Consider the following 13717-nt stretch of genomic DNA (forward strand, 5'->3'; position numbering starts at 1 on the left):
ACGAGGCGGGGGAGGAACAGTATGAGAGGTGAGCGGGAAAGAGAAGGGAGACATTTACTTGGCATGGGTGCCAGTCGACTATCGTCTTTTGTCGACATTTGCCGAAAGGAGCAGGCACGCGGCCATTTTTTTTAGCACGCGTTATGTTCTAGCGCGAGGCGTAAACGAGTTTTCCGGTGTTTTAGTACCGTGACTGCATGAGACGGCGCTTACGACGACGACATGAGACGCCGACAGCCCCAGCCCCTAAGGGGCCTCACCCCTAAAATATATGACTGCCCATTACCCAATCGTCTATGCCTGAAACAGACTGAGCGTTACCTTCAACGATAAAATACCTTCAGAGATAAAATACACTCGGGGCATGTTAGCACCCTCAGCGAGACCGCTTTAATTTTTGGCGGGGACCAGAACCATCATGCTCAGATTTCCGTGCCCTCAATTCTCTCCACGCTTTTCAACGATGGACAGGAGTTGTCAGAGAAATATTCAGTCGTTTCGCTTTAAGGCAACAGTGGAATTGTTAAAGCCGCAGGCAAGATCCTTCGATACAATCAATTCGACTTGAAAGGACACAGCCGTCGGACGTGATAAAATTATCGTTATACAACGCAGCATTCTTCGCACTCATGAAGCTTTCATGCTGCGCAGCTCTCTCTCTCATTCCCAGCATCGGAATAAGACAATTCCCTTTTGTAAATCTATCGCCTCGCTACCTAAGTGGCAAGGCTGTGTCTCAGCCCCCAATCTGCAGTCGCTATACATCAACACGTTTTTGTAGATGCAGCATCCGTGCAGGGTAGAATAAAATTTATAACAGCTTGCCCAACCGGTCCCACTATTGTGCCTGGTACCCGATACTCGGCATTACGCAATCAGAATTGAAAATCCTCTTAGCTTTGTAATGAATGGGACGCCGTTTTGATTTAAGAACTCGGTGGTAGTAGAACCAGCTCTCTTTTGCTCTAGAAGCAAACAATACGTGAGCAGAATACATAAATTTACACACAGCCGAAATTAAGGAGGGCTTTAATGATAGTGACGTCGCCGTGGCATGGACGGGGCAGTCAGAATTCTTCCCAAAATACTCACAAGCTTGTACGCAAGCGCTTTCCTCCTCGATCGGTCGTAATTTGGGGAATCATCATCATCAGCAGCAGCATCACCACCATTATCATCATCGTCGTCGTCGTTGTCGTAGTCGTGCTTGTGTCCGCGAGGAAGACGTCTCGCATCTTTCTCCAGCCTTCCTGTCTTGCGATGCCCTATAGTCCCATTCTTTGCCTCCGAATTTTCTTTGTTCATCCCTCCATCGTCGTCAATGGTCTGCCTTATACTTCTAGCCCTGTCTCTCAATAGCCGATATATGTTACCCTGACCGTCCACCGGTTTTCAGTTCTCAGCATTGGATGCCTAGCCCGAGTCAACTTATTTCGAACTGCCTATTCTGTGGGCTAGACCACAGAATAATGTTTAGCTTTATTCTGTAGTCCAGACCACAGGGTTATGTCTTGTTTTAAGCTACTGCTAAAGGGGCCCCGCTCGTCGGCTTCAATGGCTGTGAATCATGCTGACGTGAATTCGCGACCTGCGCGCGAGAATTTCATTGAATGAATGAATAAACACACGTTTATTAGAAAAAAAAAAAGAAAAAAAATAGGGAGAGAAGTCCCCTTGACATGACCGGAGGCCTCTGTCAAGAGTCGGAAAAGGGATGGGGAGTAAGGAGTGGGGAGAACAGGGCAAGAAAGGCAGCTAGAAGCAGTCCTCAATGCCGGTTTCTCTGATGAAAATCAGCAGAGTGTCCAGCAGGTGCTTCCTGTGAGGTGGGGCTCCTAGTGGATTGACCCAAAGTTCGTAGCCTGCCGGTCGTAGCGGGCCGAGTGTCTTCAGGCAGCGTTCTCTAGGAGCACTGAGTGCCGAACATTCCCACAGGAGGTGTCGCGCACTGCACAGAGCACCGGTACCACATTTCTGGCAGTTCGGAGAGCTGTACGCGTTTCCACGGCCGAAGAAATAGTGAGCCGCACTAGGCGTAAGGGCCGTGCCCATTCTTATACGCCTTAGCCGCACTGAGAATTTCATTGAAAGTGTTGTGTATCCACTGGATGTGTATCGCACTCAGGTGGAACCGTCTGAGTGGTTGCCAGTTCTTGATGAGCTAGTTTCTCTAAAAATATAATGTAAACGCGTCGGTGACAAAATCGCTGATGCGCAAAATCACCGAAGCTGGGGGGTTTCTTTATATGTAAGCACTGAAGGACACATCAACACGCATTGCATTTGAAATTGGTTATTCACATCTTCCGTCGTCGATTTTCACTGTGGCAGTAGTAGTTGTCGTCATATCCATGTGTATCGTCGTCTACCTCATGCTTGACTGCCGGGCTCGGATTGGTTTGGGCGCAGGCTTTCATATTTCTCCAAAAGTAGAACGCGTCAGCACGCGCTAGAACCGGCGGCAACCGGCTTCGCGAGCTGGGCGTCTGTAGCCCGAGCTGTCTTGTGCTCCCCCTTGATGCGCGTACGCACGTGAACTGTTTTCTTGGTATTGTTTGCGAGCGACACGCGCAAGCCCGGAAGACGCCCGGCGCGCCTCGTAAAACCTGCGCTCACGTGTGCGGTAAACTGCGGGAGTAACTATGACCAAAGATGACTGATGACGCCGCACACATTACGGCGAGCGACAGCTCCGCCGTTAAAATACAGCCGTGGCGCAGGGGTGGAGTCTTGGGTTTTGGCGCTAGCCCCCTGGTTTCGAGTCACAGCAGTTGTGAAGTTTATTTTTTTTTTCTGTAAACTGTTCTCCTAACTCATTTAAGTGCGCAGGCACTATTTATGCAAATAAGAGTGGATTGAAATCTTTTAGGTCGCGTTAGACGAATAAGGATCAACTATATACGGCCGCACAGTTCACAGAACAAACCTAAACTTAAGCTGTGGTCTGGTCCACAGAATAATGCTGAACATTACCTTGTGTTCATCATCATCGTCATCATCAGCAGCAGCAGAAGCCTATTTAGGTCCAGTGGTCCACAGAATAGGCACTGCCAACTTATTTATCTTAATTTGAGTTGGTTTGTCTTCCAACCGAGTTTCTTTGGTAAGAGATGCTTGTTTCCTATTGAAGGAAACCATAGAATACGTAATTCAATTGCTGCTGTACTGAATTAAACTTTCCCTTAAAGTGCACAGTAAGGGCTCAAGTTTGTGTCGCATAATTCATGACCTTCAGTGATCATTAATTGTGCATACCTTTCGTTTCAGTGTCAGCGGGAGCCTACACGCTCATACGTTCACCTTACCTAAGCTTCGCCTGTGTTTGGCACGATATTCGATTTTGGTTTCGACTTAAAATCGCGTGTTCATCAGCCCTACGGACCGGTGAATTATGAATCATCGCTTGCGGGATCCATATAGCTGGGCTCAAATGCCGTCAGGCGTTGCTTTTGAAGATTTGGACGCGCGTCGGCAACGTTCGGATGTCTTATACAGCGTGAACGCGCAGCTTGTATTCGTGCCCAGCACTCACGTTAACGCTGAGTTTTCTTCCTAATATTTCCCAATTACGATGGCGGCCGGCATTTCACGTTTTGCACCGATTCTCGAGTCGAGACAGACAGACCGGCTCTCCCACGGGCGTCCTGCGGAATTTTCTTCAGCTTTCAAAGAATACTAGCCAGACTATGTAAACAAACAAATGTGGCTACACAAACTCGCGCGCTTATGAAGATTTACGATCTTACGTGTTCGTAGCGTCTACCTCCGACTTTTTTTTTTCTGTTTTTGACGCATCATGCATGCGTTCAGTTTCTCGGTAGGATGCGTGCTTGGTGAATGAGCGTTGCCGTGTGCGTGACGACGGAGCATCACGCATAGCAGAGTTTAAGGGGAAGCTGAACTTTGTCCTCGCCCTATCTTATCAGTTTTCGTATGCATGAAACGCATAAGTGCACCTTCGGCATGGGCGAGCAAACAAGCATACAGGTGTATGCGCAGAAGTTAGCATTCGTAGTACGTTGTCCGCAGGCTCTGACCGTTCTGGAGCTGTTACAGCGTCAGATTATGCCGTGTGTGCAAATGTGTGTGTACGCCTGGGGCAGATCACCCTTCACACACGCACTCGCGCACACACACACGTGCGCACGCAGGCAGACTTTAAAGTAGAATTTTCTTTCGTTGAAATGAGCTGATTATCATTCAATTTTATCACTTACAACCTGCTCTTATCTGTACGAGGTTTCAGTACCAGGCGAACAAGTGTCAGCGTAAGGTTTAATAAACGCGCGCAAGTACTACAATTACAGCACTACACTCGGGAACAAGTTAAGAACGGCCGTAGCTCATGTACGGTATCACTCCGCCAAAGCGACGGAACCGGATGTGAACAGGCGCGCGCATTTTGAAAGGAGGCTGCTATGAATGCGTGATATCGTCTGCCTTTTCTTGCGTATAGCTCGTTTGTCGACACTGCAGTAGTTTATAAGCATATTAACTCTAAAAAATAATGAAAACGGCTCGCGCCATGTTCAAAATATTCCCAGTAACGCACTACTTGCGCCGCGCGGAGTAACATCCGGTTGCGGTGATGGGGCACAGTGGAAACTTCCGTTGCAGTTCTTAACCTGTACCCGAGTATAGTTTATCTCCCGTAACGCGATGAATGTTTAATTCAAACTGAAGAAAAGCGATAAATTTTAATCTGAAAATGTGACTAAGAGGCTCAATTTATTGTCAGAATTTAAAGCCCATACAACGAGAATCGCCACCTTGTTTCGTGGTAGTGTGAAAGGCTCCATGGATAACAAATGAAATCGTGCATCACCTTCCGTCCCTAATTGCCTCTCCGGATTTCTTTAATGAACGGAGAGGAATTGCAGATGGAAGTCGTCGCACAATTCCTTCATCGTCAACCCTCTCGCCCTTGCTGGTCATTGAAGTTCATCACAAACATCTGATAACCTCTGACGAAATTGAAATTGGGCGTTACTTCTTCACCCCAAATCTCTCTTAATGTTTTGTGTCGAACGACAAAGCGGGATGAAAATAAGCTCCGCGTCCATGAGGACACACACGGACATTACGAAGTTATTAGAAAGTCCCCAATGTGGGACGCGAGGTCCTTCACCTACCGGTAGACCGAAGACGAGAGCGGGGGCGTGGTCAAACCCCCCGTATCGGCCCAGTTACCGCCAAAGGGCGCTTCGTTGTCCAGCACGAGGCCGCACGATCGATTACGTGACCGCCGAACCCGCATGTCGATGATGAGGTACACAAAGTACAAAAACGCCCTTGTGCCGATATTTCCGTGTAGGAACGTTTCAGATCAAAAACAGGGGCAACGCTCTCCGCCCGTCTCCTATTCACCTCGTATACGCCTTGACGCATTTCACAACGACGTTATGAAGATCAGTACATGCGGGGCAAAAGCTGGGTGTCCCTACTTCTCCATTTTCTTACGTCCGTTATAGCTGGGCGACACGTGCAAGGGCTCCTCTCGGTATCTGTGTAGGCTGGGCTTGTATACTGGTCCTGTCGACTGCGCCAGTGTTTGAAAATCCCAGCATTAAGCATTGGCGTCACACGAGACAGAGAGAAAAAAACTAGGTCGATCACACTGACGTTATGAAGATTAATAACGAGAAGAGACGGGGAACTTGCTTTTACATTTACTTTCCTTTTACATGCCTTATACCTAAGCTCATACGTGGTCTAGGTTTGGCTCGGAAATATTTCTATGCTGGTCCTGTCGAGTGCGCCAGCTCTAGCGGCAATAGCGTCGCACCAAAGAGAAAAAAAATAATGCGAGCGTAAAAACTTTGATCTTTACATTTGGAGGATGTAAAAAAAATTACATTTGCGGATATTTTACACTTTTATAGCGTTTTGAAAAAATGATCCTGATTTTCACAATTGATGCCATGCTTTGAAGCGCAACAACAACAACAACAAAACTCGGACGAAGAAATAGAGCAGACGAGACGGGCACCACATCTAAAGTTAGCGCCTGTCTCGTCTACTCTGTTTTTTCGCCCGTGTTTTTTTTTGTTGCGCTACAAATCATAGTAACTATTCCCCAACTAGCCCAGCAAAAAGTTCTTTCACAATTGAGTTTCCTAAGCACCTCTTCTAGACATTCTGTGAATAATTTAGGACAGACTGTGTTTTCTTGTCTGACATTTTCCCTAATATAAAACGTTGAGCTTTCTTATGCAGAAGTATCGTACTCGACGACTCGCGCATCTTTTGTAGGTGTCCTCAAAGAGCGCTGTGGCTGGCTCCTGCACTCATTTCACCACAGCTATGGTGGCTACTGAGCCCGTTTTTGTTCTTAATCGATAAATACCAAATACAGAGACTTCATATGTTACGCATCTTTCGATTATCTGACAAGTTATTCACCTTGTGAATAACATCTATACAACACGTGGTAGGCTGATGGGCCAGTAATTTCTGAGCTCTTTAGAATCACTCTTTGCGTGAATTAGAGTTACGTTCGCGTTTTTTCATGGAGGGGTCTATTTGAAGTTTTGAAGCGCATGCGAATAATTTGGCGAGCTTTACTACTACAATGTATCCACCATGGTGCGATAGACCGGCTGTTATTCCCTCACCACCTATTTATTTGCGCCTTTCCATACCTTTGATAGCTTATGCAATCTCATCTGCTTTTATGTTTGGAGCGGGTTAACCACTTTCAAGCTTTTTTCAAAGTGTGTGGGTGTGCATGCGTGTGTGTGTATGCGTGCGCGTATAACCGCCGCGGTGGCTCAGTGGCTATGGAGTTGTGCTGCTGAGCAGAAGGTCGCGGGCTCGATCGCTGTCGTGGTGGATACTTTTCTGATGGAGGCGAAGAGCGAAAACGCCCGTGTATTTGAGATTTCGGCGCACGTTAAAGATCCCCAGGAGGTCAAAATTAATTCAGAGCTCTCAACTGCGGCGCGCATCACAGTCCGGGTGTAGCTTCAGCGCGTCAAACCACACAATCAATCAATCAATCAATCAATCAATCAATCAATCAATCAATCAATCAATCAATCAATCAATCAATCAATCAATCAATCAATCAATCAATCAATCAATCAATCAATCAATCAATCGAGCATGTGTACATGTGCGTGCGTTTGTGCACCCTCCAACTGTTTTTCCACCTAGTTTAAATGTAATATAAATGTCAGACAGCAGCAGCACTTTTAAGGCGTTTGAGCATTCCTTTGTTTACATTAGTCCTATTTGTTTTCACTGCGCATAAAATTGAGGTGTTCTCTATTATTGTGTCCAGAAATCGCTGGATGGGTTCTTTGCTCATCCATACACCAAATTATAACTAACAAATATCAGATGATAGCTTATCGGGCGTTCATTTTATCTACGGTTTGAATACTATGCTTAATTGCTATAAAACACGCAAAAGCTGGTTTTATTTCTCTCTCCTCATTTTCATTAGACTGATTGTTGCTGATTTTATGTGGTAAATTTGTTACTACGGGTACATTCGTTGTTAAACGTGGTGTTTTCATCCTATGTCTTATCATTGACGTGTGCTATTTTTCTCTTTAATAGCAGGAGGTCCCCTCGACCAACGTTACGTTGCCGTCGACAGTCTAACCCTGCAACCTTCTCCTTGTTTCTACAAATAATTGGTGCGGGGCGTTTTAGCCGATCGTTTCTGTAAAACAAATCAACTGCACCTGTTTCGCCGTGACTCCTGACCTGGCGGCGGCAACTTACGCACATATTCTTATTCGGGTCGCTTTCTGCGCTATTACGCCGTTGCGCATACTTGGAAATGCCGCCGTTCCCGCTGTGCGAACTCGTTGGAATGCGGCCGACTCACCGCACGGGTGTCGAACCCGCGACCTTCACACGAAGCGGGTTTTCGACCAATCAACAGCGAGAAAAAGTTGCACGCACTCACCTTAACCTCGCGCAGGTTCATGCACTCCTCCCAGGAGTAGTACTTTTTCTTCATCCTGCAACGGTGCAAACAAGGAGACGACGTTTCGGCTATCGTTCCATCGCTCTCCCCCTTCGCGAAGAATGACTGTCGCCCTCCGGCAGCGGAGGCAGGGCTGCAGTCTGGCTGCGTGCTCTTCGCTGCCCGGACACGCGTCGTGAATATTCATCAGAGCCCACTTCCGGGCCGCTGGTCCCTTCATCAAGTGCAACCGCCTACGCAATTCACTTTGTCGATTGATTGACTTGATTATGCCAGCACCTCGCGACCAACCGGCCGGTCGACCGCACGGAACAGCCGCCGGTATTGCTCAAGTAGGAATCAAAATGAACGAACGCTCAATCAAAGTCTACCTGGGCAGGTCAGAAAACTTGGCCAACGTCCGGCGGATAGCCGCCGGCGGGGAGGAATATTTTCGGTAGACGCAGTCTTGCGTCCGTGGTCGGCAGTTAGGTCGCGTTTGTGTCGGGCGAAACGGGAACGTTGAAACGTATCGTCTGCCAGAGTTAGTGCACGCTTAACAAGCCAGGAGGCGTACATTGGCAACGAGGTGTTGCGGTTAAAGGTCGTCTGGCGTTTCCGGCTACGTCAACCGTTTGTTTGTGCGTATACTTATTACGAACCACTAATAAGAAGGAAGTATATGACAGCTGAATCTTACCGGTACTCACCCACGGGGCAGAAACTTGTAAGCTCACTAAAAGGGTTGAACCATAGGAGGCTATAACTTAAATATAGGACGACTCAGCGAGCAATAGAACGGAAGATGATAGTTGTACCATTAAGGGACAAGAAGAGAGCGGAGTGGGTCAAGGAACAAACGCGTGTTAAGGACATATTAGTAGAAATTAAGAAAAAGAAATGGGTGGGGGCAGGGCATGCATGTAATGCGAAGGCAAGATAACCGTTGGTCATTCAGGGTAACAGAGTGGATCCCAAGAGAAGGCAAGCGTGGCAGGGGGTGGCGGAAAGTTAGATGGGCAGATGAGGTCAAGAAGTTTGCGGGGATAAATTGGTCGTAGTTAGCACAGGACCGGGATAATTGGAGATTAATGGGAGAGGCCTTTGCCCTGCAGTTGGCGAAGAAGAAGAAGAAGAAGAAGAAGAAGAAGAAGAAGAAGAAGAAAGAAAGAAAGAAAAGAAGAAGAATTGCAACAAGAAACATCACAGTAAATTATATCACAAAACTGCGCATAGCAGGGCAGGTGAGGCTATTCGTGGTGTGCTTTATAAAAAGTAAAATATGTAGTTCACCGTGGTCGTTCTGCGATAGGTTAATTTTATATGCTCATAAAATGGCCCCGAGCTTCAGCTGACGGGCTCGTGAGTTTTCGCAGGCTTCTGTTGACTTCCGGTTGGAAGTTGACCTAATTTGTTACTGTGTTTGTAAACGGTTAAAAAAAGAGGCGGGGGGGAGGGTTCGTTGCATTGAAGCCGTTCAATACCACTGCATAGACGTGCACTGCGGTATTGACTTTGAACTCAGCCCTTCTGTGAATGATGCTGTGTATAGGCAAGGCACGTGATGTGACGTCACAGAAGACGTGCGCGGGTTTTATGCCATCTGCTTTTTACTATGCCGGAAGAGGCTGCCTCTATACAAAGCACTCAAGCCTTTTAAACAAAGGCGATCGGCTTCGTCATGACCCACCGTTTACGACCGCACTAAATCCAGGAACCTTTAATGGTGCGGTTAAGCCTTTCCGCGTGGAAAGGAAGCCGCAGAGACAGACGATACAGAAAAACTAAGACGCTCAACGGTGACACGTCACTAATGGAACTCCGGCGAGGTATGAAAGTGATTTTTCATCACTCTCGTTTCGCCAAGAGGATGTCGGTTGCAGATAAGCGTCGCTTGCATTAGAGTACTCGCCCACCCGCCAAAGTGATACGAAACTGCTCCGAACAATACGCAGCTGATCCGTCGCGATAACGATGCTAATGAGGGGGCGCAGGGCGCTACAGCTCAGAATGGAGCGCTGCCAGAGTTCGCAAGACGCTCATAATAATGCGTCGGAGGAGGCACCGCTGGCGACGGTCGCGCGAGCATCATCACCTTTTGTGCCTCGGAATAGTCGAGCTCGTGAGAGCGGCGAAGGGCAAAAGTAGAAGAAAGAGAAAGCCGGTCCACAAAGGCGCTGTAATAGTGGAGTGGGGTGGCTTATAGCGTACTGTGCTTCCCTCGTTAAAAATAGGATCTGCGTTAAGAGCATAGTAGTAGCACATGGACGTATCACTCGAGGAGGAGGGAGGGGGATAAAAGCCCTTATTGCCAAGCCACGCGAAAAGCGGGTCAGTTATGCCGGCGCCTCGCTACGAATAAAATCCAGTTGCGCGTACGGCTGAGTCATTAGAGAGACATTCCTCGCCACCGTGGTGCGCTGGCGCAGGGATTCCGCTTCTTTAACTGGATGTCGCGAGTTCGATAGCAGATCGTACGAGCCTTACAGTTGCGATCAATTTGGAGGTGATCGCGGAAGCATCGAATGGCGGGCTTTTGAAGCTGATAACGTGCGATTTCAGAACGTTGGAGATAAAGATAGAGCCGCTTTCTTCCGTTCTTTGTCTCCTGCATGATAAAACCATTATACAATCAGTAATGTGGGGCTGCTTCTTGTTTGTTCCGTACTCGAGCGTTCACCTTCATATCGATCGCGACTGGATCGCATGAACGTAGCGAAGCGACTAAAGGATTTTGGGGTACCCGACACCGAGTGACAGCGCAGAACAAGTAGTCTACAAATGCGGACCCTATAGTAGCTAAATTCAATGCTGTTGTGTGCTGTAAGCCACACATTTCGTTTTTGATCGCGTTGGTGGGTTGAATGATTGATTCTTTAAATTGCTGTTGTTGTGAGATTTAATAAAAAGGAAGGCCTGTGGCCAAAGGAAGAAGCTAAGGGGGAGGGGTTCAGTCTATGTGAAGGTCGTCTTGAAGATGGATCACCTATAAATCACTCGGCATTCAATACTGCTCAAAATTTGCGTATTTTTTATCGGGGTAAACGAGGTACAGTAGAATCTCGATAAACGGAAATCGCTTAAACGGAATTGTCTCTTAACCGGAACTGTAACCTGGTAAGCTGGTTGGTTTTGTATTCAGATAAAGTAAAAAAATACTTTCGGTAATAGGATCTAAAGTTTCCCCCACACCGTGTAAACGGAACCGAAAATGTAACTTCTTGTCAAACCCACGGCCATTAGCATCGGCTTTTTCTGCTTCCAGCTGTTTCGTTTTTGTTTTCTTTTTTTAAGCCTCGTTGGCCTCATAAGCCTCGGTTCGTTAGTAGTCAGCTGTGTTAGCCCGACGAATGCAACATCAGAGTTCTTGTTCTAGTCCTTGTGTCGTCGTTCCCTTGTCCCACCTTTTTGCGCTGTTTCGAATTTCAGTATGCACCAACTAGCCCAAACCACCGTTCTAACTTGTTCTAGTCGTTCGGGCTCGATTCAAGTCGCCGAGGTTACATGGCTTAGCTCCTGCCGCCTCGTTCGTGCCATCGTGGTGCTATTCGTGCTTCATTACCGCGTTGCCGTCTTCTAAATTCCGTGGCTCGTAAGCACTCGTGAATTCGAGGTCTGAGGCGTGCACACCATGCGCTTACGTTAGAAAAGAATGGACATCATTCTTGACTTCGAAAGAGGCTCTTTGATGCATTTTCACGCATTTTTAAGACACAGTGATATATTTGTTGCCAAATGTACTTTATGAATGCCTAAACCTCTTGTAGTTTTCTTGCTTTCTGAAAAACTACCAGCTACATTCCCCTTCCAGTGCTTAGAGTTCCATGAAATGCCCTTAAGAGCGTGTACGCACATTAATTTGCACTTTTGCGCATCTCTCTGAACGAAATTCCTATTCAATTTAATTAATTTTTTCGTTTCCTTTAAGTTCAGTTTATCGAGAGTCTACTGTAAATGCAAACTCTTCTGTCCAGCTGATATTGCGCCTTAAATAATTATCCCCGCACATTTCCTAACGAACGTTCTTTAAAACAATGGTCGTGCCAAAGCTTATGATTCTAAATCACAGAGCACGGATTTCGTCTTCCCGTGTATGCGGGCCGGCTGATGAAGACTCAGCATGAAAAATGTACACGCTCTGTTTTGTATATTTAAAAACCCCTACCAATAGCGCTGTAGCAGTTACCTACATTGAAATAAAATGCTTCCTGTGATTCCAACTAGTAACAGTGGTCCGGATTAGGGACGCAGTGTAATCTCGGCCTGTATCGAATGAATGACTAGAAATAGGTCAACAGATTAAAAAAGATGACAATTAAGGCACATAGCTTTCTGCATCATTTCCGACATAATGGCACTTGTAACTACCGGAAGCGCGGACGCTTGTTCGAAAAATACAGCTTTGAAAATCCCGTAAAAAGTCATGAGCCATTCCACTCTGTGAAGGTGGATGACCAGCAAGGTTTTTTGACACGCCCCCGAATTTAGGGGAAAAGTATGAGCAAATTTTATTTCTCTTGAGCGCTGGTCATCCCTGAGAAAGAACGAACACGCACACACTTTAATTTTGACTCCTAGAAGGACTCTGTGTTAACATAAAAGAAAAATACCGCACATTTTTGTCGCCGTAGACTTGAAGAAGGCATTCGATACTGTTACTAATGAAGTAGTCAATGCCCTTGAGGATGCCCACCCAGGGAAGCGAATGTTCAACCTCTTCAAAAGCTTCCTATGTGGTCGTACATACGACGTATATGATGGAAACTCAAGCTCACAAGTGCATGTACCACACTTGTCGGTGGTACACTTGTGGGCGTACCACACGGATCGGTAATATCCCCGATCCTATTCAACGCGGTTCTGAGACGAATTGACACAACGCTATAGAACGATTCCACAATATCGGCGGGCGAAATAATACTATGGACAGACTCAGGCGACTACGATAACCCTGAATAGGCGTGTGAGGAGCTTCAGAATGCGCCTCTCATAACTGAACATGAAGTTGGTCCCGCTGGCATGCAAATATCTCCCGAAAAGACGCACTTTCTTACAGTAGTAATCTACCCAGTCCAAAAAGACAAGGTGGCTCCAATATTGCCGTGTCGCACCGTGACACAACCTACCCACAGCTGGATCCGGATCCTCGGCATATCGATACATACACAAGGCAGAGACAACGTGGCTGAAGCAACACGGAAAAAACTACTGCACTTCATCAAAAGCATCTCTAAGAAGTTTGGGGGCACCACAACCGACGTTGCACGTATATTTCTCGTGTCGAGTTCTCGTGTCGAGGGCCTGTTACGGCGCCATCCACTACTAACTTACTCAAATGTAGATGCGCAAACTGGATAGTCATACCTACAGGCACTGAGGGTAGTCACCGGCCTACGCCACCTTACTAAAACAGAAGAGGTATACCGGTACGGCCACTTTCCTTGACTCCATAAGATCGCTGCTCAACGGACGCGAACGCATCGGGACAGGCGTCTGCACACATTCAAAGGCCAACGTCAGTTGGAACTCGACGACCACCTCTTCAAAGCTACAGCGTTCGAGCCAACCATACCGCCATAGGAAGATATATTGTTTACACACCCAAGGCCACTACCAACGAACTCCCACAAGACTAGACACCCTATCAACGAGGGACACAAGTACTTGTCATGTCTAATGCGCAGACAACAGAAGCAAACGTCTACACTGATGGAGCTTTATATGTAAATCGCCTCCTCGTACCGCTTGCTGCAACGAACTTAAGCCAACCGAGCGCGCAGCTCTGTACACAAACTTATT

The 13717-nt window shown here is 47.0% G+C and overlaps 1 protein-coding gene across 1 annotated transcript in view; it reads right to left on the reverse strand.

The window, feature by feature from the left end:
* The window catches only part of LOC144159210 (serine/threonine-protein kinase ICK), a 33085-nt gene that overhangs the window by 13408 nt on the left and 5960 nt on the right, over positions 1–13717 (reverse strand). The window contains exon 2 of the mRNA XM_077690566.1: positions 7919–7973. Within this exon, the coding sequence (XP_077546692.1) occupies positions 7919–7973 (55 nt within the window). The remainder of the gene's footprint in view (positions 1–7918; positions 7974–13717) is intronic.

The sequence above is a fragment of the Haemaphysalis longicornis genome, unplaced genomic scaffold (genome assembly GCF_048455015.1).
Source record: "Haemaphysalis longicornis isolate Haplotype H1 unplaced genomic scaffold, Haemaphysalis longicornis Haplotype H1 scaffold_10, whole genome shotgun sequence".
Classification (NCBI taxonomy): domain Eukaryota; kingdom Metazoa; phylum Arthropoda; class Arachnida; order Ixodida; family Ixodidae; genus Haemaphysalis; species Haemaphysalis longicornis.